General features: G+C 52.4%; 1 protein-coding gene across 2 annotated transcripts in view; it reads left to right on the plus strand.

Moving 5' to 3' along the window:
• PLXNA4 (plexin A4) overlaps positions 1-27462 on the plus strand; it is a 448488-nt gene that overhangs the window by 348692 nt on the left and 72334 nt on the right. For both annotated transcript variants that reach the window (XM_058724248.1, XM_058724247.1), the window contains exons 6-12: positions 698-821; positions 1526-1679; positions 2913-3012; positions 5498-5612; positions 16588-16788; positions 24029-24125; positions 24542-24732. In XM_058724248.1, coding sequence (XP_058580231.1) covers positions 698-821; positions 1526-1679; positions 2913-3012; positions 5498-5612; positions 16588-16788; positions 24029-24125; positions 24542-24732 — 982 coding nt within the window. The remainder of the gene's footprint in view (positions 1-697; positions 822-1525; positions 1680-2912; positions 3013-5497; positions 5613-16587; positions 16789-24028; positions 24126-24541; positions 24733-27462) is intronic.

Genomic DNA, 27462 nt, shown 5'->3' on the forward strand with positions numbered 1-27462 from the left:
CACCCACCTACATTTGTCCTCTGGCTGCTGGACAGGAGGTATACAGGGGATTCCAAAATAAGTCAGGCATCATTTCTTCTTTTGAGCTCATGCCTGGTAGGAGAGGCTGCACTTAACCCAATAATTATAATATAATCAAAGACTTTCTAGACTATAGGAAACCCCCAAATGCTCTGAACTCTGCCTCAGGTGGTAGCAAGGAGAGATTGCAGATGCACAATGGTTGAACCACATCTGGAGGGTAGGTAGAAGCTGGACAGGGGAAGTGTGGGAAGAAGGTGGTCCAGAGAGAAGTGGCCAGCACAAGGCAAGGAAATCGGAAAGAGTATTTTGTATATCGGGTGAGAATAAGTCTCAGTTTGCCTAAGAGGGGAGGAGAGTTACAGGGCTGAGGATGGATGGGGAGGTAGAATAGCAGGACTTTGCAGCTCTTTATGTTAATGAGGAGTAGGTGAGGGGTCTTTAGGATGACCCCCAAGTTTCTGCATTTGGCAACAAGTGATTAGAATAACCATCTTTTTCACATTCAGGCACGGTGGGGGAGGAACAGGCTGGAGGAAGGAGGCAAAGAGGGCAGTTCTGGACACATCGAGTTTGAACATGTCCTGGGAGCCACTGGCAGTGCCTGACCTCCGTGCCAGCCCCTCACTGGAGCAAGTGGCCTTCTCCTAAGTCACTCATTGTTCGTCCCTCCCAGGTGCACCCGGAAGGAGCGCTGTGAGAGGTCCAGAGAGCCCCGCAGGTTTGCCTCTGAGATGAAGCAGTGTGTCCGGCTGACTGTCCATCCCAGCAACATCTCTGTGTCCCAGTACAATGTCCTGGTAAGGGCAGTGGGATCCGGGTCCAGGGTTATGGGAGAACCCTCTCCCCACCAAAGCCCCCCAATGTCCTTAAGAACTGGGCCAAGCCTGACCAACAAAGCTGCTCGAGAGCACCCTTAAAGAATGTGTCCCCGGAGATGGAAGAGGGGGACACGCACAGGAATAATGGGGCAAGGCCCTCTGCATAATGGATGGAAAGATGGGGGAAAGTGTGACAGCAAAAATGATTGAATGGGTGACCAAGAGAGGGAGGATGATGAGAACTATATCTTTGTCTGCAAGATGGGAAGGATTCATGTACAGAGGAAGAAAGGGGCAGGATATCGCCCATGTTCATGCACTGGGCACTTGGCGGTTGGTTTGCCGTTTTTCCAAAACAGGGGATGATGGAAGAGGAGCTTGGCCAGCAGTACCTCAGTCCTGCCCGCCTTTCTTTCTACAAACAAATCCCCTAAGCCCTCCCATTTGCTGGGCCAAATCCATTCATATGTAACGAAGTCTCCTCTGTGTCTGTCTCTTTACCTCCCACCACCTCTGGTCTTGTGATCAATCGCGGCTTTCTTTATGTTAATATCACCTCCAGTTTTCTCTCTTTTCTTTCTCTCTGATCTCTCTTGCTATCCCTCTTTCTCCTTTTATTACATACCCTTCCGTGCCCCACTTCACTCTCTTCCTCTCTCTCCCCTTGCCGGGGCTGTTCGCAGCTGGTCCTAGAGACATACAATGTCCCGGAGCTGTCAGCTGGAGTCAACTGCACCTTTGAGGACCTGTCAGAGATGGATGGGCTGGTGGTAGGCAATCAGATCCAGTGCTACTCCCCAGCAGCCAAGGAGGTGCCCCGAATAATCACAGAGAATGGTGAGTGTTCCCCAGAGGCAAAGCTGGGTGGCATGTCTTTCCTCCTGGCCTGATGAGAACTCAAGACAGGCGTTGGGGGGGGGGGGGTGGCGCGGAGGAAGCCCACTGGCAGGGGAGAGTCAGAGGAAGGGGGTGCTTTGGTGGGTATGATACAGAACAGGAGGATGAAGTGTCTTTTTGCTGCTCTCAGAAATGACTGTTGAAACCAGGTGAGCATCCTGGAGTCGGCCTCATCCTAGGTAGGAGCAGCTGCAGAGAGCACGGAGAGAGGCAAGGCCACAGCATCAGAATGTGCCAGCTGAGTTTAGAGATTGTCCTGGAGCAGGAGAGGGTGGTGTGGAGGGGCAATGTGGGAGGGGCAGCTGGTCAGGAGCATGGGCCGGGGGGTTGCCTATGTCAGGGCTCCTATGGCTCTGTCCCCTGCCTGAACTGCTGGGTCACTGATCTCGAACCACTGCCTCCCATCCCCACCCTGCCCTGCCTTCCCAGAGCTGCACGTTCATGGCCAGCTGCACTGGGAGGAACAGGGGTGGACAGAGGCCCAACGCCGGTGAGGGACAGGCCCAGCCTGAGCAGATTGATTCCATGTTGGCCCTCCCATTTGGGCTTGTCACATTTGTTCCGAGCTGATTGATTAATGAGGCTCTCGGGGAAGGCACAGAACAAGGCTGGAAGTGGGGGCCTGGGGTCAGGGCTGTGAATTAAACATGGGCTTCCAGCTCCTCCCTGGCGCCAGCTGAGGGTTCCAGGGACACCCACCTGAACGGAGCCCTGAGCCCACCAGAGGAGGGGGTGTAAGACCAGGGTGTCTCCTTACCGAGATGGGGAAGGAAGTCGTGTGTGCACATACATGCACATACATGCAAAATCTCTTGCGTGGCTTGTGGCAATATTACAAAGCGTCTACATGTTTGTCCTGGTAGCTAATCAATGTGTATGTTTATAATTCTGTGAGTCTGGCGTGGACACCGTGCATGCAAGCCTGTCAGGGTATGTGCACATGAGAGCTGGTGAGCAGATGAGGGGTGGGTGCCGGGAACACAGTGTGGAAGGAAGAATAGACCAGAAACACCCTCTGCAGATGTTCTCAGGGCTGTCCTGGGACTGGGCCCCCCTGAATCAGAGTCCTGTTAGGGGAGCGGCACCCCTTTCCCAGTGCACATCACTCTCAGTAGGACCCTCACATGGGATCCTGGCCTTTTCCCTGACCTCGTGATTGGCTCTGCCCCCCAGGGGACCACCATGTCGTCCAGCTGCAGCTCAAGTCGAAGGAGACGGGCATGACCTTTGCCAGCACCAGCTTTGTCTTCTACAACTGCAGCGTCCACAATTCGTAAGTGCCTCCCAGCCTCACTCAACTCCCTGTTCCTGGGGTCCGTGATCATCCAGCGATAGAAGATGCTGGCACTGTTTGCAAGAAGCCCTATAAGGAGGAGGAGGAAACAGACCCCTTCCGTGGCACCCACAGGGTTACTAGGAAAAGCAGAGCTGGAATGAGGAGAGTAAGAACTTGTAGGGTGGGGATCTCCAAATCCCTGACCTATACATCTCTGGCATCACTCTGCTTCACCTGATTCAGTTCCCACCATCTGTTGAGGAGGAGGGTGTCCCTCACCTGAACAACAGAGCAGCTAGCACCCTGGGTGAGAGGAGGGGTGTCAGGAGGGAGAGAAGCCCCACGTATGTCCAGGCCAGGGCAGGTGGTCCAACAAAACCCTGAATGCTCAGCTCTCCCCAGTGCCCTGAGGGCTGCTGGGTCAGGACTCAGGCTGTGGAGAGTCAGAGCAGGGCAGAAAGGTCCATGCTGGCGGGCTCTGGCCTGGGAAGTCTTACTCCGGCTCTAGCTCTGGCCCTGGCCCTGTGTTTGACTGAATCGTCCATTTCCCAAGGGAAGGCACAGAGGACAGAGTCTCGGGCTCTCGAGTCAGACCAGCCGGAAACTTAAACCGTTCTGTGTCCCAGTGTCCTCTGTCAGTGGGGAAATAATAGTCCTCCTTCCAGGACTGTCACCCACATATTCCACCTCTGACATGGCAAGGGCACTTCCAGGCAGAGCTGTGGTTGGCTGGGACACCCCTGGTTGCTGCCCCTGCACATCAACCCAGCTTGGCCCACAGGACACCTGTGAAGACTAGAAGAGCCATTACAAGCACAGCAGTTAGAGCCACTGTCCAGGCACTGCTCATGTTTTTGCTGTTATTTTATTATTATTTCCTCTGTAAAATGATGGAGTTGGACCAGACTGAGAAAGTACAAGCCTTCTTTTTTTTTTTTTTTTATCATAGAAACCTTTCTCCAACCAGAATTAGATGTGGAAGCCCAATATTCAAGGCAGATGAAAGTAGGAGCTACTCTGGTTGAGGGTTGAGGGCTTCTGGAACCCCTCTGTCTTGGAATCCCATACATCTCCTCGTCTCCAAAGAAGCTGCATGGAACCCCCAGGGTTCCATAGAGCACAGTTTGAAAACCATAAAGCCCTGCTTGTTTTAAAATGCTATCCTGTTTTCCTCTCCCTGTAGGACAAGCTAGTTAACATAACCCAAGACATTCTGGGACTTTAGGCCGGTGGAATGTTAGTCTACCTATCTGGTTATGGCAGCTGTGAATCCAGAGCTTGGCTCTCTATGGGGCTCCCAATAAGAGGCAGTCAGGCCTCCCAGCCAAAAACAAGTTGCCTCAATGCCAGAATTCTCTTCCCGCTTCTTGTCATGGAGCTGCCCGTGGCTTTACCACTTGGTGGCCTGATCCCTCGCTCCCCTTTTGCCCCTCTAGGAAAGCAGAGTGTAGACAGATGAAATCATGTGTGAAGTTCCCATGCAGTCCACAAAGTAATTTTAAGCATCTACTTTGTGCAGGGCAATGTGTCACTCATTAGACAGGAAGGATCAACAATTAATAAGACTCAAAGACTCAGTCTCTGCTTCCCAGAGTCCTGGCCTTGTGGACTAGTGAATGAACTGGACAGTGAATAAGTAAAATATGGTACAACAAGGCCAGTACTGCCCCAGAGACATAAACAAAGTGATTAATGGGAAAAGGGCCCAGTGTGACCAACTCTCTGTTGGTCAAAGAAGGAAGAGGAGATGGCCAGGTGAACGAAGGGAAAGCGGTACTCCAGGTAGGAGGACAACGTGGGGAGAGCATAGCCTGTTCGTGGCAGAAATGCCAAATACATGTGGAGACAGTGGACCTGGACATCCTGAGGGGCTTAGACTGCATGGCAAGGCATTTGGGTTTCGCCCTCTGGAAGATGGGAACCATGCTGGGTTTTTAGGCAGGAAGGAGTTCTTCTAAGTTGTCTTTGTGTCTTGGGGGTGAAGTGTAGAAGCGGGGTCGCTAACTGTACAGGGACCCACTGCACTGAGAGGGAAGCCTCAGGACCTTCCTCTGGCCAGGTGGGACCATGTGAGTCCCTGACAGTGAGACCCTAGAGTCAATTTGAATTAAAAGTCAGTTTCTTTCTTTTCACTAACTTATATGGGCCCTCTGAGTGAAACCCCCCTACTTCAGACCTCATTGCCCCCCAATTCAACAGAAGAGGTCAGCATCCTGTGGAGATGGAGAGTGGTTGATTAGGCCCTTAAGGATTAAGGTTTTCAACCACCTGAGTTGGGGGTGGGGGGAGGCCACAAATTCTGGGCATCCTGAGAAGTTGGTGCAAAAAGGGTCAGATTTGTATCAGATTTGCCCTTCATGAGGGTTTGAAGGTGATTTCTCTTAGTATTAAAAGATATTTTACTAGACCCAGGAATCGTAGGCCCTCTGCTTTGGGTTCACCCAGGTTCTGTGATTTGTGCCTCTTCCTCCTCTGTGCCCAGGTGCCTGTCCTGTGTTGAGAGCCCATACCGCTGCCACTGGTGTAAATACCGGCACGTCTGTACCCATGACCCCAAGACTTGTTCCTTCCAGGAAGGCCGAGTGAAGCTGCCTGAGGTAGGTCCTGGCAGCTAGAGTGGTGAGTGCTGCTTGCTCTGAGCATGGGGCACAGAGGGCAGGCCTTCCCTTAAGAAGAGAAAACAGGCAAATCCCACGGGACACCTGCTTCTGCCCCAACCGCACCTCTTAAGGGACCACTTCATGAAAGCAGGAAACAAGCAAAGCTCTGTGCTGGGGCCGGTGGGCTCTGAGTCAGTCCTGGAGGCTGAGCTACAGGCAAAGGTACATTCCAGGTCACTCCAACCATGAAGACCCTCCACATGCCAGGTGAGTTCTAGAACAGTTCCAGACAGATGTGTGTATGTGATTGAAATAATTGTAAGTCCACAGCAAGACTCTCTATAGACTCCTTGGCTGTCCCTCGGAGCACCGTCCACAGAGCATATCTGAGATCAAATAGGACAAGCTGGGTCAAAGGGAGAGAGAAACAAGAAAGAAAGAATGGTCAACTTACCAACCAGAGTCGTGGTTCTCAAAGTGTGATGCCCAAACTAGTGGCATCAGCATCACCTGTGAATTTGTTGGAAACTCAGAGTCAAGCACTCCACCCCAGACCAACCGGACGAGAAAGTCTGGGGGTCGGCTCAGTACTTGGTGATTCTGCTGCACAGTCCCGTTTGGGCATCACTAAAGTTGGCTTCATGGTGAAGAAGCTGTGTTTTTATTCTCTCCTAATCTTTATCCTCATCCTTGAACATTATTCATCACTCTAATAGAAACACTCTATGCCTCTGCCGTTGCCTTTCTTAGGCTGTAAGTTTGTGGGCAAGCACCTTAAAGATAATGGGTGTAAAATTACTTTGGAGAAGTCCTGCTATTGTCCAACCATTATGGTGCTTGTGTGACTCCAACTTTCAGGCCAGTAGGACCGAACAGAGTGATTGCCTTAGAATGTTGTTATTTAGACTAGAAAGATATTTATGTATATACAGTGTTGGTTAGACCCCACTCAATGTAGAGCTGCCAGCCTGGCCCATGCTCTCTCGGCCAACACTGGACTCGGACAGTTTCCAACATCTTCACCCCCTTCTCCAGCCTTGGGTGTACCTTCCAGCCCCCTTCGCATACCCACACATGTGCCATGACCATGTGGCAAACCCCACGGCTTTGAGAGCATTGTCCTGGGACAGGAAGCATAAAAGCTGTTTAGGGTACAGGAGGGGAATGGTGAGCACAGAGGCTCATCCCAGTGCCCTTGTCCCAGACTTCTACCCCCAGGGGTTTGGCCAAACCTTTAATGGCAGGAGGGAAGCTGTCTTGTCTCTGAGACTGACAGGTCAGGATGATGTATGGTCTACTATCAACACCTGTGGCACGGGGCTCTGCTAAAGGGAAAATGACTGGACTCTGCCTGGCATTGAGAAAATCCGAGCTCCAAATCCTATTTTCCCAGGCCCTGATGACTGAGCAGGAGTTCTACAGGTAGAGAGTGAACAGACCAATTCATTTTAGAGGTAAAGGCAAGGAATGGTGAGGTTGTCAGGGGGAGGGGATGATCCCAGTTGAGAGGGAAGACACGAAGAGCAAACAAGAAAGAAACAAGAGAGGAACAAAGAAGAGAAAGAAGAGGCTGTGGCAGTCTCCGAACATAAATCTCTCTCCCTCGATGATGGGGTCTGTCTCTGGCTAGCAATGGCTACTCTGGATCATACTCGAGAAGAGACCCACACTTAGATTGCCCTTTTGTGGGGAGAAGGAGGAAAGAGAATACATGTTGGCTTTCAAAAGGAACGTGAAGCTAATGTGTATGTGTCAGTTCTGTTCTTTAAGAGAAAATGGATCTAAAGCTCGTAGGACAGACATGGGTTTGACAGCCGAGGGGCGCACCACTGACATGAAGACCCTGATAAAAGGCTATACAGTTTCCTCAACCCTGAGCCTTTATCTTGGGGCATGCAGTCAGGAGAAGAAGGTCTGCTTCACCCACCAAGACCAGGGGCTGAGGGCACAGGAAGAAATATCTTACTTTGTTCGGGAACCTACAAATGACTTGATGGGAACAGAAACAAAGAGGTTTTCAGCATCTCTCCGGCTTCCCGGACCGGTGTATCTGGCAGAGGTTTCATGTGGGGAGAGGCCCAAGGATAAAATAGATGAAAGCAGAAACAATTGAGCGATCTGGTGGATTTCAAAGACGCCTAATCATTTAATTACCTTGAAGGAGGTTTTCAAATTTCTGCTTTTTCTTTCTTGTTTGCTCCTCTTGTCCCAAGTTTCTGTCTTTAAATACATAAAAGCAGCTTGCATCTGCCGCTCAGAAGGAGGAAAAAAGAACTAGAAGAGAATTAAACAAGAGCCCACCATGTTTCCCAGGGCAGTTCAGAGATCCCTACAGAAGAACGCTGTCTTTAAGCACCCAGATTGCCAGCCAGGCACAACCCCCCATCTACCTCTGGGGCTGCGAAGCCTGCCAGAGAGTCACAGCATCTCATAGGATGTGGTTCCGGAGCCCCTAAGAAAGAAAAAGGCCTGAAGGAGCATGGCCAATGGAGCGTGGTGATAAAGTAACCTACCACAGCCACCTTCAGACACTCTCCATTTCACCCAAGCTGTGTTATGGTGAGCCTGGCAGACCACTGCAGCCAGAGGCCCCCTCTTTTGGATGTTTCTTTATCCTAAGAAAAGGAAGCTCTCAGGCCGTGTTTCTGGTCCAAGTTTGGAGGCTGCCTTCTACCCACCTCAATATGAGGGCCGTTTTGAGTATAATGTAGTGGAGAAGCTGGAGTTGACCACTTCACAATGGGAAGTCCTGCTATTGTCCAACCATTATGGTGCTTGTGTGACTCCAACTTTCAGGCCAGTAGGACCGAACAGAGTGATTGCCTACTCTGTGTAGCAGCGGCATCCTGGGAAATGTACCGAAGGGAAAAGAAGTGATAAATATTTGTGGACTATTGACTGATCCAGCTATTTGGGTCAGTGGAAGGAGGTCATTGTGCTCAGAGCTTAAAAGGAAAGCCCCTGGCTTCTAATGGAAATAAGGTGATTTTTTTTTTTTATGTCGTTGTTTTGTTTTCTATGTTTTAGTCCCTGGGAAGAGCTATAGCAAGAATAAGAGGTAACAAAGAAAATTACACATTTGAAAGGTGATGTTATAGAAGCTTCCAGACACAAGTGTCCCCTCTCCCTGCCAGGGGAAGAGCTTATTCATAGCATGGTACCTGAAGCTTCGCTGCGGGTCAACGTTTGTCCTACATTACCCAGTTCCTGAGCATTTCCCATATGCAGGGCATTGTGAGAGGTTTCGAGGTGTGTTAGAGACCTGTAGTCTACATTGAGAGATTAGTAAAATGGGACCATTGGTCTACATGATCTTTTAGGTTCTTTAATTGTAAGTGGAAATAAGCCGAAAAGCACCAAGGAGGAGTCCATGCCTAAGAAGTGGTCTTATAGGATGAAGTTAAGTCCAGGCTGTGGTCTCCTTGTTGTACCTACCAGGGGACTCCCCCTCAGCCTCAGGGGACATCCAGGCCCAGACCCATCCCCACAGGATGAGAGTGAGGCCCAGGCCCAGAGATTCTTCTGGAAGTCCCTGGGTTTTCATTTCCTTTCAACCTTTGAGTGTGGGGACACAGACAGGGCCTTTTTGTTAGCCAAGAGGGAGACTGCCAGGTGGCTCTTCGGCTCTCCAGCACCATCTTTTATCCCCAGGAAGGCTTTCATCCATGCGTCTTCCAGTTTCAACACTGGCTTTGTTGACTGTCACCAGGGATGTTGAATTACCTCTTTTTTTTCCCCCTGAACAAAGAGTGCATTCAGGTGAAGTTATTGGTCTGGAACAGAGAACTGGTCTATCATTGTTGTTATTATATTAATGGCAAGTATTCTAGCATAATTACAATCATTAGAAACAGAATGCCCAATAAACGTATGTTGCTTACAGTAACTATATTCCGGTTACAAGGAATGATTTTGTTTCAACTAACGATGGCATTGGGATAACAAGGCTGGGTCTTTAGATCAACTGCCAGATCCTACATACCAAAAAGAAAAGAGACAGGAAGTCAAGGAAAGCAGAAGTAGGGTGAGTCTTCCTGTGCTCAGCCCTTCTCCCAAAGTCGGGACAGACTTCTTGCTTCCCAGTGGAATGGCCTTTCCCAAGGGCAGCCATTAACCTGGCCGTGACCCCATGTCTACTAGGCAGGAAGGGCCTCTGGTCCCTGAGTGGTTCTGGAATCCCCAGGCTCTGCCATAGCCTCCCCTGAACCCCCGTCAGGCCCACACACTTAATAACAGTGATCCATAGGAAACAAAGGTGAACTTCCATGGAAAAACAAATCCACTGACAAGAATTTATCCTCCATAGACTATTGTACTGTTATTCCTCATCTAAACTGGAATGCAAAGTCAGCTGCAGCTGAAGCTGTTCCCTAGGAGCCAGACCAGATGGGCTTTGCTAGGAAGGCCCATGGTGCACAGGCTCAGAGAGAAAGTTCCTGTAGGCCCTCCCTCTTCTTGAAGTTCAACCAGCATTTACTCCAGAGAGCAGGTGTAAGATCAGAAGAGGCAAAATGAATTCTGTCTGATTTCTGAAGCAGTGCTCGTAAGGTTCTCCTAACATCCCCTACCGACGCCCCGAACATGAAGCTGTGGACAGATGGGTATTGTAAAATCTGCTGAACCCAATTGTCAGTCCTCTCCAAGACCGAAGTGTTGGCAGGGTGAGGACGGTCCTAGCCCCTGGACTGCTGTTTGCCCCTCGTGCTGAAATAAACCCCATGTCCTGAGACAGGGCAGGCCAAGGGCATTTACCTGCTGTTGGACTCTGGAGAGAAATTGGGCCATCTACCTTGTAAGTGATTCTGGCAAGAGGAGCCATTCCTGGGGCCCAACCCAAGGGATCAAAACCATCCTTGCCATGCCCTTCACCTTCCTTTGAGAAAACAAAGCCAAAGCCAGCTAAAGAACTTGCTTCCAATCCATGCACCACCCCCACCCCAGGTATTCCATTACTGGGTTGCCGTTTCTCCAGACAATTGCACTTTCCATCAATCTCGTCTGCCCCACCACCCCCCTTGAGGTTATGGGTATTTCCTTTCTGTATTATTACTTTGCTCTCTCCATAAACCAGCCCATCGTAGATCACGCTAATGGCATTATAAACTTGGGGAACAGCAAGAAAATATATGGCGCGTTACATTTTTGTATTGGGCATCATGGGTCTGAGAAGGTGAGTGTAAATTTGGGGGGTTGGCTGGGGCTAGGTCTGGCTTCTTTGGAATTGATGGGGGCTGAGGCGACAGTTGTGGCGAGTGGTGCCCCGCAAATCACTTATTCCTTAGCTGCCCCCGCCCTGCACCCCCCCCCCCCCCCCCAGAGCTTCACATTTCCCCAATCTTGCCGTAACAACTAGGAGAATTAGAGCCCTCATCTTGTACACACACGGGGAGCTGTAAATCCACAAGCCTACCACCTGCCTCCCCAGGCAGCACCAGCCCTAAGGGCAGTCTTTCTTTTCTCTCTCAGCTCAGCAGCGTGCTTTATGTCCTTGTTCAATTATTTAAATATGCAATGAAACCTCTGTATAAAGCAGCCACTGACATGCTGGACATGGTAGATAGAAAGGCATCTTTGTGCTTTCATACTTTGGCTTGATGTTCCTGCTCCCTGCCATTACCATTGCTATCTTTACTTCCGTGTGCATTTCCCTGAACACCAAAACGTGCGTGGGGCTGGACAGTCGACCTGGAGCCCACCAGAGCCACCTCCTAAAAGCCAAGACACTGAAGATTTTCTTTCACTTCACGCCACGGCCACTCTCAGCCCTGTTCTTACAACTGCAGAATGTAGCCACAAGCAAAACAGCCTCCAGGGGAATCTGGTTCTTGAATGTATGCATTTGTCTCCAAATAATCTTGTTAAATGCAGGTGCTCTCCACCTCCAAGAGCTCGCCCTTTCCATTTATAGTTCAGAGAAATCTCTTCCTTGAAAGAAGAAGAAGAAGAAGAAGAAGAAGAAGAAGAAGAAGAAGAAAAATATTATGTTTTTGAGGAATTCTGTATGGGGGCTAGATAATCATCTGGGGACAAAAATCAGTAAGATGATCTGGTGAAAATATTTTGTTCCTTGTCATTGTGGGAACTGAGTGAGGTCATGGGTGTCCTTGGTTCTTTTACCATGAATGTGGCCGTGATCGTATGTGTTGGCTGTGAAACAAGACCGCAAACAGGAAAGCGCGTGGAAGGTAATGGAAGTGGCAAAACGTGCACTGGTTTGAATCCTTGAAGCCCTTGTACCGTGTCGACTAGAATCATAACAGCATCACACAATGCCTACCAGAGCCACACCGCCTGTATGACTGTACCAGGTTGCAATGCGCCAGTTATTAAAATATTAAAATACTTCCCTACTAATAGGTAAATGGCCACTTCCAGAAGGCTCCCCCTCCAGCCCCTCCAGTGTTCATTCCGCTGTTCGATACTTTCAATACCACACTTCCACCTGGTTGAGCAGGCATTGTTATCCCAGTCTAGAGATGGGAAAACTGAGCTTCAGCAAGGCTATAAAATGACATGTCATAGTTCATCTATTGGGCTAATAATAGAACTAGGACCATAAAATTCATTGGATCCAAACCAGCTTCTCTATTCCGTGGCCGAGGAGACCCAGAGGGTTTGAGGGGGACTTGTCCAAGGCCACGTAATTGGTTGGCAGAGGTCCCATCACAGAGCATATGGAACACGCAGCTATAGGATGTCACCTTCCAGAAGAGGGAACTGCTGTTAGAGAGCAGTGGATGGACCCGGGGCCTCTGTACCTGTCCCCCTGTGTTTGGGGCACTTAGAGCTGTTGGAGTTGTCAGGCTCTGAAGCTCATAAGGGGTGGGAAGAGCTGGACAGTGGGAGCTGATGGGGTGTTTATGGAAAAGTACACAGAGGTCGTAGCAGGGGAGATGGATCCTTTGGAAGTGAGGTAGGAAAAGGGAGTAGATGAGGGACAAGGTGCGACCTGAGCTGGTCAGGCAGTAGATGAGGAAAGAACAAACATTTGTGGAATGTTTGCTCTCCCTGTGTCAGGCACTTTATATGTGGTAGTTCATGGAACACCTCCCCACCAAAAACTCTTTGGAGGAGGAGCTTTTAATCCCACTTCCAGTTAAGCCAAGCAATGACTAGAGCCCTTGCAAGATTCTGAAACTAGCAGGAAGAAGATAGCCTTGCATTCAGAGATCAGTGGCTCCCCAGCCAGGTCCTTCCGGTTAAGGACTCTCAGAGGTGATTGTCTGAGCCCCAGGCTGCCGTGGAGGTGCTGGGAAGTCAGGTCTGGAGACACGGTCAGAGAAACAGGGAGGTTTCCCTGCACCTTCCCACGAGCAAGAGGTGGTTTTGTACCTGAGATCTCAGCATGAGGCAGGTCAGGATCTGAGGAGCTGGGATGGGAGGAAGGGACAGTGTGGTGGCAATCGTCCCTTCATGCCTTGCTGCCTAGGGAAAAATTGCCATTTTACATCTCAATTAGGAGGGACACCGGGGTCAATCGGCAGTACCACCAGAGGAAAATGGGCCCAGCCCAGCCCTGGGCCTCTCCAATTATTATTAATGAACTTACTCTCAGACCTGCCAACCTTTTTATATGCAAACTAGGCCTTTATGGGGCCACTGGCAATCAGGACTCATTAAAGAACGTGTGCCAAGCCTCAGAGAGAATCTTCCAGAAGAAGAGGGGCTTATGCTTCTACCCACATCCTATCACACCCACTAGAAGCGGCCCAGCTGGAGGCCAAGTCCCAGCCCCCACAGGAGGGTGTTGCAGCTCCCCTGTCCTGCTATGCTCGGGGAGATCCTTCCGGACCCGCCACCCCATCCTGAGGGGGTCCCGGCCCACCAGTAGGAACTTGCCTCTTTCATTAAGGGGAGGAAAGATAGTTGGTTGGCATTCAACTTCAGCTGCCAGCATGTCTGCTGATACTGAGCCATTATTTTTCCTCTCCCTGCCTTGATTTCCCCTTTGCAAAGTAGAAGGGATCCATTAGGTTGGTCCAGAGGACTCTCAGATTCGAGAAACTTTCTGAACATCGTTCAAGGGCAGCAACATTTTGCTGTAGGAGATGGAAGTGAGAGATCCAGGACTTCTCTTACTCCGAATGCAACCATAAGCAGACATGGATGCAGCAGGAGGGAAGGTCAGGCTTGTGCTTGCTTTAGGGAGAGGAGAGCTGCCCAGGGCCTCAGGTAAAGGGAGGAGCGGAGCCAGGACCCTCTGGCTAGAAACTCCCTGCTTTTTGTGAATCTTCTTTCTTGATCCTCCGCCATCACACACCTCCTGCCCCAGTCCTGAGCTTCATCCTAGTCACGATATCATTCCTGTCTTCTACGTGTCCTGTGTTCTCATCGTGCTGGGGCGGGGGACACAGAATGGAGCTTCTAAGACTCTCTCCATGTGGGACCTCCAGGTCCCTGGAGACCGTGCACTTTAGAGCCTTAGGACCACATGCCAGGTTCACCGCTCTGCTCCTTCTCCCCTCCTGCTGGCCTGCCTCCTGCTGCTCCTCTGTGTTTTCACTGATTTTTAATCATGGAAAAATACACACATGAAACTTACCATCTTAGCCAGTTTTAAGTGCAGATCTGTGGCATTAAGTACATTCACACTGTTGTGCAACCATTCCCACCATCCGTCCCTGGAACATTTTCACCTTCCCCAACCCAACGAAACCCGGTCCCCCTGAAACACTAACTCCCCATTTCCCCTCCCCCAGAAAGCACCATTCTGTCCTTATGAATTTGATTATTCTAGGTGCTTCATATGAGTGGAATGACTGGTTTATTTCACTTAGTATAACATTTTCAAGATTCACACCTGTTGTGTGTTAAAATTTGCTTCCCTTTTGGGGGGGGGGCCTGGGTGGCTCAGTTCGGTGAGCATCTGACTCTTGATTTCGACTCAGGTCATGATCCCAGGGTCATGGGATCGAGCCCCGTGTCGGGCTCCACGCTGATTGTGGAACCTGCTTAAGATTCTCTTTCTCGGGGCGCCTGGGTGGCGCAGTCGGTTAAGCGTCCAGCTTCAGCTCAGGACACGATCTCGCGGTCCGTGAGTTCGAGCCCCGCGTCAGGCTCTGGGCTGATGGCTCAGAGCCTGGAGCCTGCTTCCGATTCTGTGTCTCCCTCTCTCTCTGCCCCTCCCCCGTTCATGCTCTGTCTGTCTCTGTCTGTCCCAAAAATAAAAAACGTTGGGAAAAAAAAATTAAAAAAAAAAAAAAAAAAAGATTCTCTTTCTCCCTCTGCCCCTCTCCCCTCCTAGCAAGTGCTCTCTCTCTCTCTCTCTCTCTCTCTCTCTCTCCCAAATAATTCCATCCTTTTCAGATGGAATCCTATTCCATTGTAAGTATATATCACCTGTTGTTTATCCATTCATCCACTCGTGGACACTTGAGCTATTTCCACCTTTTGGCTGTTGTGAATAATGTTACTACAAACATGAGTGAGCAAGCATCTGTTCTAGTCTCTGCTCTCAACTCTTTTGGGTATATATCCAGAAGTGGGCTTGCCTGATCTGCTGCTCCTCTCCTACCTGCCTTTTAAAATAACGGTATGGGCAGCCTGAAGGAGAGAGGGGGGTTAGTTTCATGGGCCTGGGACACTTGCTCCTCTCTGGTCAGGCTCCATGGTAATCCAGAAGGACAGAGGTGAGACCACCCCAAATCATGGCATCAGGACTGGTAAGAGCTGAATGGGTGGTTGGAGCCCATCAGATCGAGAGATAAGGAAGTTGAGCCTCCAAGTGGGGATGTGATGTACTCAGGGTTCCATAGCTGTCCAGAAGCTCAGGAGGCACTAGAGTGTGGGTCTTCTCCCTCCTAGTTTTCAGTGACAGAAGGGGTTCATGTTTGCCTTCAGACCCAGGAGGGACAGCCGCCAGTTGCCTGATTGCCTGCAACCCCTCCAGTCTGCTGTTCTGCCTCAACCTCCTTTCTGCCTCAGTCTGCTGAGGAGGAGTGCTGGGGTCAGGAGCCAGCAGCCTCTGCTGAGGGCAGCATCCTCAGGAAGGATGTGTATACCGTGCTTTTAAGCCATCTGTCTCAGCATGCCCCGAACAGTGCCACAGCAGTAGTCTGGGGGATGGTCTGTCTGGGGGGACCCAGGCCCTGCTTGTGTCCTCACTCCTGCCCATGCCGATCAGGCCTGGCATACTGACTCTCTTCTACTCGGCTCCTCAGAATCCAGACACACGCCAGCCCCCACCTCTGCAAAGAGGACAGAACACCCACACTCCGTATTTGACCCATTCCCCGCCTCCCAGCCCTTCCTGGACAGAGCTGATTGCCTCAGGGAAAAGGGCCCAGTCATTTCCTCCCTCCCCCAAGGCCCAACGGACCCCACTCAGCCTGAGGAATGAGTGTGTTCATTGCTAGCATCCCAGGGGTTCTCCCTGTGTGTCTTCTCTGAGGGGCATTTCCTTGGGGTCAGGCCAACCTCAGAGGGCAGTCAGAAGCTTCTGGATCTTAAAAGGCCTCTGGGCCTCATTCCAGAACATTCCCAATTGCCAAACTCAGCCACGTATGGAAGACCCTCCTGGCCTCCCCCTGCTGTGGTCCAGACTCACATTCCAGAGCTGGGGCCCACAGCTCACTTCTGGTGGGTCTCTCTGTCCCAACTCTTGGCAGCCTAGGACTGAAGCCCGAAGTGCGACCCGGGACACCCAGCAGCTGAGTGTGTCTCCGCTAGGGTCGGAAGGGTGCTGGGAAGAGGCAACCAGGAGTGTCAGAGTCTGGAGGGCATTAAACTGAAAACTGAAGAGGGCAGGAGACAACCTCAGTGAGAAGTGGCCTCCAGGAGGTGACTGTAGAGTCTGGGATTTCTCGGACCATTCCCTCCCACACAGAGGCTGAGGATGGGCCCCAGTGCCTTGAACCTTCTGTGGGTGTGTCCGAGGGAGGGTGGAGCAGGGCAAACATCGGGGCTGTGTCCGGAGAGACCCCTGCACCTTTGGCTTCCCGCTCCCCAGCCTGAGCTGTGCTGTCTGTTCCAGGACTGCCCCCAGCTGCTGCGAGTGGACAAGATCCTGGTACCTGTGGAGGTGATCAAGCCAATCACTCTCAAGGCCAAGAACCTTCCCCAGCCACAGTCTGGGCAGCGCGGGTATGAATGCATCCTCAACATCCAGGGCAGCGAGCAGAGGGTGCCCGCCCTACGCTTCAACAGCTCCAGCGTGCAGTGCCAGAACACCTCTGTGAGTGCCCCTAGCCCTGCCACTCCCGGGCCGCCTGAGCCCCCCTCCTGCACCCCCAAATCAGCTCAGCTCTGCAGGGCTTCCCCAAACACCCACAAAACGAGCTCCCTGCCTCACTGCTTCCCCCGACCTTGCTTGCCCGGCTCAGCCTCTTACGCCCACCCTGGCAGAGTGCTAGGCTCTGAGGTCTGTCTGCCCATGGTTATGGCAAAGAGGGTCCTCTGTCAAAGGCAGGGGCCGCGGTGGCAGGGGATTATGGACCAGCCATGGGGCTGCTGAGTGCTGTCCGTGGACAGAGAGAGGTGTTTGCAGGGTGTGTTCGGCTCCGGGAACATCCATGTCCATCCTCCTTCCAGAGACCAGCTCTGGAGTCCCTGGGCCCTGTCTTCCCACCGGGGCTGACCCGGGGGCCTCATCTGAGCCGGCAGAGGCCCGCTGCTCCCTTCGTATCTGCACAGAGGCCATTTCCCAGCAAGACAGACCAAACACCTGCAAAGGGAGCAGTGGAACAGGATGGAGCTAGCCAGAGGGGTGCTGCTTGGATCAGCACAAACCTGCCCGGGGCTTAGAACATCCACATCAAGCCCATGCCCGACGAAAGACAGGTCAGCAGCCCCTGCATCACCTTTCCTGCGTGGCTGCTCCCCTGCCGACCGTGTGGTCTCCCCAGCCACTGCTCTGTTCTCTCTCTCATTCTCTTTCTCGGCCACCTCTATGCACCCAGACCGCTCAGAGACAAACATGAGGCTTATAGACTCATAACATGTTCAAACTGTAGGAAACCTTAATATTCTTCCTCACCGTGCGAATGAAAACCTGGAGGCCCAGAAGCAGGGGCAGGTCTAGATTCATGGGGCAGAAACTTATACAATCTGGGGGACCCTCTTTTATGAATAAAATGTAATAAATACAAAATTTGATATATAGGCAGGCCTGAGAAGGGGCTGAAGTTCCATGCGCCTCAGGGTGACCCACCCCGGCCCAGAAAAAGATCGAAATGTCTAAGGTCACATGGCTAGGGAGGGGCGGGGCTGGGCCTGGATTCAGGGTCTCCTATGTCACACTGCCTCCCATTCATCCTTCCTGTTGCTGCGGGGTGCTTATATGTGGTGACTGTATTTAGGGATGTGATATGGGACCAGGAGAGTCCTGAACAAAGCAGCTCACGGGAAAACTCTAAGCGTAAGTGGAGGTCAGAGAGGCCCACATGCTTGCCCAAGGTCGCTCAGCATTACAGGGACTGAACTGGCAATTAATGTCCCAACCCCTGAAACCCCAGATGTGTCCCCACAGCTCCCACAGGTACATCTCCCTCCTGTCCTGGTGGCCAGGCTGTTTGGCAGATTTCTGCAGCATTCCAGATTAAACCCACAAGCAAATGGGATATTAAACACCTCCTGTTTCCTCATAAATCCTGAAGCCAACCAGACCAGCCCCAAGGGTTTGGCTCAAGTGATTCTCCCCTAAATAAGCAAGTTCCTGTGGGAAGAAAAAGCCTGAGCTCCACATGTGAGTCAGCAGAAGGCAGGTAGGGGTTTAAACGACGTAGAAAAGTCTGTTTCATCAGAGACACTGCCCCAGGGAACCTGGCCCAAGAGGGAGGACAGAGTCTGTGGCCTCTGATGATGGAGAGCCCTTGTTCCCCAGACACAAGACTGGGCCTCATGGGCCCGGGCTTCATCCGGCTCAAACAGACAAGGGCACCCCATATAGCAGCCTGAGTTCATCCTATAAACTCCTTGGTCAGAACTCAGTGCCTCGGGACCCAATGCCTTTCTACGAATGGCCCTCAGCACTCCTGAGCCAGACCTGACTCAATGAACGAGCCCCCTAGGGGTCACATTGCCCTGACTGTGGGGGCAAAGTTGGAGCCTCCTGAGAACACAGAATGGAGCCCAGCATCCCTGACAGGTGGGGTGGGTCCCTCATCTGGGGGACCTCCGCAGGGTGCTTCTCCCGACATCCTGGTCAGTACCATAGGGACAAGGGGGAGGTGCTGCTGGACATCTGCTTGTCTGACGTTGAATCCTGGGGATTGACAAAATCTGCTGGTCACACACAGCTCCTTACTTGGGGATTTCATGATCTGGAAGCCTGATGCCCCAGGACACAGCGGTCAAATCTGCTTTCAGCCCTGAGAGGCCCCAGGCCCCCCATAGGGGTCTTGCCCAGCTGGCTGGCTTCCTGAGTGCAGGAGCTCAGGCAAGTTCAGATCCACTTCCAGGAGACTTCTCGTGTCAGTAGGACCACGGTAGAAACATGACATTGGGGCTGGAGGCCTGTGGCCCCAGGCTCTGACCACCAATGAGAGGACATGACTCCCAGGCTCCCTGCACATCCCCCTGCCATCCCTGCAGGACCCTGAACTCTGGCCCTTGGAGCTAGGAATCTGTCTGAGGTCTCCCACCTGCTATGGGCTGGTTTACAGTATCTTACTAAGGTTGCTGCTCCCAAAACAGCTCAGCCTCTCTTATTTCAACACCCTCATGAGGAAGGTGATGGGGAAGTTTGTTTCTGTACCATTTTAAAGTCTTAGAATGTGAGGAGACAGGAGGTGTACCCCACAAAGGGTAGATTCCAGGAAAATTTCCCTGTATCTACCAGAACCTGCTGGAATATCATGCACTTCAGGAGGGCTCAGCCCTGGCTCTTCCCAGGAGCCTCTCTTTTTCAAGGATCTCAGTTTAAATGCTGTTCTTGGCCAGGATACCACTTGCCATCAAGTGACGTCCTTAAAAAACTTTGGGGTCATAATCAGCCGCAAGCCTCTGTTACCATAGTTATAGAGGACAACATATTACCAGAGCAGGAATAGACTTGAGAGAGTGTCTGCTTGTGATCTGTAACAGAGGGGAATCTCTGCAGCCCAGAGAGGGCATGTGACCAACCCCAGGTCACACAGCAAGTAAATATCAAATTCAGAAATTCAACCCAGCTTCATAACACCGCCCCCCACGCCCCCCCACAATCAAAGGTTGGGCAAAAAATAGCAACTGAGCGCTTTATACCCAGCCTTGGTGCTATCCTTGGGAACAAGGTCTGATGTGCCTCAGACAGGACTGTGGGAGGAGTTTTGTTGTTTCACTTCTTCAATCCCTGAGCTTTCTGGAATGGAGGGGGGCCACTGGGGAAATCCAACAAAACCCCCGAGTTTGTGATGACAGAGGAAGAGGGGTGACAGAGATCTCAGAGGAAAGCAGAGAAGGAAAAGAGACATAGGAAAACTCCACATGGGTGGGATACTAGGCTGGGTGGGCAGGCAGTTCGTCTCCAGGCCACATTTTGGGGACAGGCCCTGGGCCATTGCTGGAGCCCTCGGTGCGGGGGCGGGGGGGGGGTGCAGCAGTGGTTGTAGGAGGAAAACAGGGCAGCTCACAGGCAGCAATTGGAGGGAGGAACAACTGTGGGTATTCTTGGCCTCCTTTAGACCAAGGCTCCAGGGAAATGACAAGTGCTTCTAATAATAGTGCCCAGTCCCCTCCTCTCAGGCACCAGCAATCACAGGAGCAAGGGGGCCGCAGGGGGCAGCCAGCTCCATCCCCCCAGCCTCCACCAACCCACAGCAGCAGCCCATCTCCTCTCCGTGTCCCAGTTTACCAGGTGCAGAACAAGGATGGGGAGGTAACTTGGCCCCCTCCCTGCTTTACTGGAACACAGCTGGGAAGGGGTCTGCTGAGCCATCAGGGGTCCTGGGGATGGTCTCGGAGTATACATAAGCTTCTTCCGTTGTTCAGATCTGTCTGCCTGAATGGTAGAATTTTCCAGCACAACATCTCAGAGCTCAGAACAGGGAATGGTTAGTGGAAAGAATGTCCAAATTAAATAGGTCTTGTCTTTGCTTGACAAGGTAGAGGCTCACCCTTTCCCAAGGTAATGAACAACATCATCCCCTAGGTGGGCTGTGATGTGCCAGACCTTGATTGAGACACTTAACCTCCTGGCCCCTGAGAGCCTGAAACATTCTCCCCTTAGTTCTGGGTTTTGTGCAGATTAACTGCCCGCTGATTGCGGAGAGCTATATAAATGCTAAATGAAGCAGAGGTGGGGGTTCCTGGGGGATGGGAACCAGTGGTCCAGGCTCCCCAGCTGTTGGCCCCCTCCTGCTGCAGGACGCAGGTCATGGGGGAAAAAACTTCCAGGAATGACAGTGACCTCCCTAGAGAGGGAGGAGGTGGTGGGGAGCACCAGGGGTTAATGGCTTCTATAATATTTCATAGTCAAGATCCCAGGAATGGGCGATAAAAAGATAAAGCAATGCCAAGCATATTTGATCCTTGAAGTCTTTTATTTTCAATTTTCTTTGAAAATTAAATGCATGCAAACACACACATGCACTCCAAAACACATAAGCATGCTCGTGTGCGTTCATCCCATATGTACCAAGAGTCTGGTGCATAAACACTCAATAAATGCCTGCTATTATTACTTCACATAAACACAAACACAGGGAACACAAGCATATTTTTGGACGGCATCCCCAAATGTATACGCGTAGACTAAACACACAGTCATATTTGAGTGCTCATTCCTTGTGACAGGCACTGTGCTCAGCGCATTGGATGGTTATCTTGAACCCTCAAAAGAGTCCTGTTGGGTCTGCAGTGTTCATAATTCCCACGTCACAGATGGGGAAACTGAGACTTACATCATTTGCTCACATTCACGCAGGCGGTCACTGCGGAACCCCTCTGTTGCGGTATGTGCCCGTATGTGTGTGCACGCGTGTGTGAACACGCAGGTAACATAGATTTGTGCTGTGAGCTCTTCTCAGGTCAGCTGCATGTGAATACGTCTGTGCACACAGACACACATGCATACGTATGCAGAATCTCTGGGGGATTTCCGGGCCTTTCTGAGAGAGGCCTGAAGGTTCTATTGATCTTTGGTTGATGAGGCCCCTGGTCACCACCTGCTGCTTCCACATTGAATCCTGGCCAGACCCAGGCCTGAGAAGCAGGAGCCAGGCTTGGATCCTGACTTAGGCACCACCAGAATCCCTCCTGGAGGTAGAGGCAGGACAGCCTCAAGCCAGCCCTTAGCACCTTCCCTTAGCAGTCTTCCTGCACTGGGGCCTTGGAGGAGGGAGATGGAAACAGGGATGGGAAGGAGAGGAAGTGGAGCTTGGCTAGGGGAGGGAGTGGGAGGCAGATCTGGAAAAGTCTGTCCCTCTCCCCTTCCCTCCCTCCTCTCCCCCGCCCTGTCTCTTGCTCCTGCAACGTCTCTCCACCACCAGGCCGCTGTCCCCTGCTTCTAGCAGACCACAGGGAGTGTGAGTGGTGAGTCTCTAACTCCCCGGAGTACTGGAGTCACAGAGTTGCCTGTTTGAAATGCATTCCCATCTTCCAACCCGGCAGGTGTAGGGAGAGGCCCTGGGATCCGTGGTTAGGCCCCCTGAGTGGTTCTGAAGACTGTGGCCCACAGACCACCCTGAGAACCACCAGTCTAGAGAGGAAGAGGTTTTGTGAGAAAGCTCAGGATGCCTTAGAAGGACTCTGTCTGACCCAGAAGCAAAGAACATCATCTCTGGGGAGTTGATCAACTGCACTACATGGCAAAGGGCTTATGAGTCACCAGCTGAGCTGAGCGATCATGAAAGTCCCTGTGGTTGTTTCTTCAGGGCTGGGGAGCTTTGCTTTATTCTATGGCTTGAGCCCAGACCCTGGTGTCGCGGGTCACAAGGGAGATTCTATGAGAGAGTGGATGGTACAGAGCAAACCACCACCCCTGTGGGGCAAACACTGAATGTGGCTCCCTGGTCTGGGCACGTGTCTCCAGGGAGTTAGTGAAAAATTTGGGAGTGCTAGGGTAGAGCCTGAAGAAGGCTAGACAACCATCCCACTGATGTTGTGTATGAGGACAGTGTCATGATGTATTCACACTGGAGTACATTCTCAGCAATAACTCAGGAATTTAGGGCGATTTCCCAGGTTAGGATTGTAACATCTCCTCTAGAAGTCTCTATGGATAGGCTCCAGAGGCAGAGGCACCGTCTCAAGCCCTGAGACCCTCCACAGGCTGTGCGTTCCCAAGGTTCTGTAGCCTCTTAGTGAGAAGCTAGCAGCTCGCTTGCTCTGGGGAGGGGGCACCAGCTACCTCCATAATATCCATCAACACCCCCACGCCCCAGCCCCTCCAAACTTCAACTGAGTTGAAAGAGCCTTTGGCTCTGCAAACATCACTTCTGGCCAGGTCTCTTGGACTGAACCCCTCTAGCAAATTGCCAGCTCTCAGCCCCTCCTCTGCAGAAAACCTGTCTCTGTTCCATTCCTCCATTCACCCCCTGTGGAGGGCAGAGTCTGGTGGAATGATGAGAAAATCACCAGGTACGGATTGGAAATGCTGCCCTGGGCAGGCTCCGATTCCCTGCCACCTGCCTCCTTCTCTGGGGATTGAGAAGTGTCTGCTCTCAGAAGGCAGATGGGGGGGGGGGGGGGGGGTGGCTGGCACTCCCTGTTCCCTCCCTGCCCTGCCCCAGCACTCAGTCCCAAGGATGAGACCCAGCCAGGTGGGGCACTGACTCCGAAGAGAGCTGGGCAGGGACCCTGTGCAGGCCTAGAGGTAGCTCCCGCATGGGCAGCCACAGAGCTGGGGCCTGGCCTCTCTGAGCCAGTGCATGCCTTTGGAGTCTTGGCCCAAATTCCCAGGTTTGGTCCCTAGGGTGTCCACAGGATTTCCCACCTCACCTCTAAGCCACATCCAGCTCTCCTGACTCCTAACCTCCATCAGCTCAGCCCCTGAAGAGTACGGCCCCTTCATTTCTAGTGCCTTCACCCACTACCCCTGCCTGGAAATTGATCAGCCCTCTCTAGGTCTTTGATAAAGCACCCACCCCCTCTGACCTTGTCCTAGGAATTAACATTCCCAAGTTGAATCAAGGGCCTGGTGGGGCCTAACCACAAGGTTCCCCTGGACAGTGAGGGAGGAAGATGGGAAGCGACAGCTGGTGTGAGCCAGCATCCGTGGAAGGGGGTTGGGTAGCTCCGCTCTAATCTGCTCTGTGAATCCATATTCCAAATGGGCCCCATCCAGGCCTGGCCCCTCCCCTGCCTTAGTATCCTGCCCCCCTCCGCCCTACCCTGTTCCCCGAACCATGCTTCCCCACACATGCCCTCAAACACAGGCACAGTCACAGCAGGTCCTTAGCCCCAAGCACCTCGCGGGCTCCAGGCCAAAGAGCTAGCTCTCCCTAGAAATTTCTGTAACCCAACTTTTTTCTTTCCTACCCCCAACCTGCCTACAGTATTCCTATGAAGGGATGGAGATCAACAATCTGCCTGTGGAGTTGACAGTTGTGTGGAACGGGCACTTCAACATCGACAACCCAGCTCAGAACAAAGGTGTGGAAGGTGGACCCCGGCGGCAAGGAGATAGGGCAGAGGGAGGGGGAGGCCCTGCATTCGAGGGCACACATTATTCCATCCCTGCCCCAGTGGTGACCCTCTCCCTCTGGCTCGGAGCCTGCCCTCTATGCCTGTGCACTGCTCCGTGACCTCTCGGGTGCAGGGCCACCATGGGCAGTGGTCCTGGGTGTGGCGGAGTGAGCAGGACTGGCCACAAGAGCCCTGATGATTCTGGAGGGAGACCCACTTCTGATTAAGTTTCGCTGCCTGGGGCCCAAGTTCTCTTTTGCTCTTCTCTGTGTCAGAACGGCTAAAGGGACACGGCTGCTTGGGTCTCATCATCCGAGGCTGGGACTGCACTCCTTGTCCACAGTCCCATCCCCTCCCGCTTCCCCTCTGCCCTTTGCCCGCAGTTCACCTCTATAAGTGCGGAGCCATGCGGGAGAGCTGCGGGCTGTGCCTGAAGGCGGACCCGGACTTCCAGTGCGGCTGGTGCCAGAGCCAGGGCCAGTGCACCCTGAGGCAGCACTGCCCCGTTCACGAGAGCCCGTGGTTGGAGCTGTCGGGTGCAAACAGCAGGTGTACCAACCCCCGCATCACAGAGGTAAGCCATGGTCCTCTGGGCCGCTCCGGGTGGCCGAGCCGTGCCCTGCCATGGCCTGGGGCCTCACCAGCCATGCCCCGCCGTCGTGTCAGCCACCCCAGTGATTACCAGGGCAGGCTGGGGGCATCCTCGTTTTCCTGCCCGGCTTCTGCAGAAGCTGTGGGTTTGGTCCAGGGGTGTCTCCCTTATCAAGGAAGGTTGAAAACAGAGAGGGGCTCCACTGTCCTGTTGGAGTCTCCATGTTGACAGTATCAAAAATGACTCTAAGTCCTGGCCACTCTCCCTTTGTCTCTCAGAATCTGGGTGATGAGGCTGTTAAGCTCCATTGGGGACAACCTCACCGATCATTCAGCCATGAGCAGAGGGTGCATGGGGTTCCAGGGCACAGAGCCCAGCCCTCGGGAGGTGGAGAAGGTGGAAACGGTGAGACCTTGGGACTCACTCAAAGCAAGACCTAAGCCGGTAGATGGCAGAAATGGATTTGGAGCACAGTTCAGGGGACACAGGCCATGGAGCAAAGACCAGTGAGAGGCAGGGAAGAGCTAAACGTGCCGAGAACAGGGCTTGAATCCCAGCTCTGCCAGCCAGTTGCTGGGTATCCCGGGGCTAATTTATCACTACCTTCGTGCCTCAGCTTCCTCACGTGTGCAAGGGGTCTAAGGTTCCATCTCACAGAGGAGTCACAAGGATTGTCTGAGACCCGAACCATGCAAAATGCTGGCTGTGTGCCCAGCCCACAGGGATCTCACCATCCTCCTCTTCGTCCATCATCAACGTTGTTAAAGCTGTTGCCATCCATGTCTACACCGAGGGGTTCACTGCCCCTGGGGTTTATTTAGCCACTGGTGTCTTCATCTCCCCACTCTCCACTCCTGGCAGAGAGACCCCTCAGGCCTCACCTCCCACCGTGTTCCCCTGGTACAATAAAGAAGGGGCGTGTATGTCTCAACAGCGCGACCCTCTGGGCCTCTAGCACAGCGTTTGTACATTATAGGTACTCAACGCCCCCTTGCTTGCTCTAGTGGCTGCTGATTTTAATAACAAAGCAGGGAGGGGCAGAGAAAAACACAGGAAAGGGAGTTCTGTCTCGCCTGCATACATAGTAGGGATAGACAGGTATGTGGCTCTGTGCAGGGTTTCACAAACACACACGTATCCAATAACCTGACCGTGGCAGTTACCATAATAGGCCAGATGTTGGTGTGGTCCTTCACAGTTTGCGAAGCAGTTTCCTGTCCCTTGCTTTGTCCGTGCTCACAGCAACCCCCCCACATGGTTCCTGGGGCTATCACCACACAGTACCGCAGACGGAGGGGCTTCAGAGACAGAAATTTGCTATCTCTCAGTTCCGGAGGCTGGAAGTTGAGACCCAGATGTGGGCAGGACCGGTCCTTCGGAGGGCTGTGCGGGAGGACCTGCCCCAGCCTCTCTCCTGGCTTTTCTCCCTGAATTTTTCTCATTGTCTTTCTGTGTGTCTCTGTCCAAATTCCCTCTTCATATGGGGACACCCACCAGTCATGCTGGACGAGAACCCACCCTAATGACCTCATTTCAACTTGATTACCTCTAGAAAGACCTTTTCTCCGAATAAGGCCACGTTTGGAGGTACTGAGCATTTGGACTTCCACAGGTGGATTTGGAGAGGACACATTTCAAGTTATAATGCTTGCCAAAGCCAGGGTTATCAGCCCCCTTTCCCAGATACAAAGAGTAATGCCCAGAGATGCTAATGCCCTCACACCAAAGCATAAATCAAACGGTCCCTGAATCCCTGGTCTCTGGATTCCTAGATTAGCGCTCTCTGTCACCACAAAGGCAAGACACCCATAGAGATACTCCCTCACCCCTCCACTCACAAGCTGTGCATGCCTACAAGGGATGGAGAAAGGCAGGGAGGGAGCTTGACCTTTGCGGGTGCACAACCTCCTCCAGCATAGTGGCCCCACGGTGGTGGCCCTCTGTATGTGCCCAACCCCCCCCCCCCACTTCAGTCCCTTTGTCCTCCGCGTTCCTGGTTTTCCAGACACGGGGAGTCTTCCTCAGACTCTACTTCAGTCTCCTACATGGGTAGGAATCTCAACAGCAGCTCTCGAGTTGGGGCAAAAGGCATGCATTTAACCTGGGGAAGGAGGGCACCTGAGCCCTACGTGCCCCAGTCCCCCTCCTTTACAACTTCCCCCACCCACAGAGCCTTTAACGCAGAACCACCCCCGGGGGCCGCCACGCTTGACTGCTAACCGTGTGTCTGCAGCAAACAGTACGACTTGCTTCCTTCTTGGCCTGAGACCAAGAAAATCACAGGGAGGAGATGGCAAATTAAACAAATCTCCCTGTGACGGAGGCTATTTACTGGCTCCATACTGGCGTCAGCCCTCCGGGGAGCCCGGGGAACCAAGGACTGGGCCAGAGACAAAGCTCCTTTTTCAGGACGGCACGCCAGGGCTGGAATATCATGAAGCCACTCCTGCCAGGTGCCAGTGGGGCTTTGGGGACTGGCTGGACAGGCATTTGAGAACATACCCTCCGCCTTCCAGCCCTCCCTATATCTGCCCGCCTCCCTCTCACAGAAAGGGCCCCTGCCTCCAAGGGATCTGTCTTTCCACTACAGTGGGAACATGCATTTGAAAACCCTCACACTCATGTGCACGCTCACTCGTGCACATGTGCACGCATGGGTAAGAAGCAGGAAATATCTTAACTCGTAGGTGAACAGACTTCCCCGGCAAAGCC

The sequence above is a fragment of the Neofelis nebulosa genome, chromosome 4 (assembly GCF_028018385.1).
Source record: "Neofelis nebulosa isolate mNeoNeb1 chromosome 4, mNeoNeb1.pri, whole genome shotgun sequence".
In the NCBI taxonomy this organism is placed as follows: domain Eukaryota; kingdom Metazoa; phylum Chordata; class Mammalia; order Carnivora; family Felidae; genus Neofelis; species Neofelis nebulosa.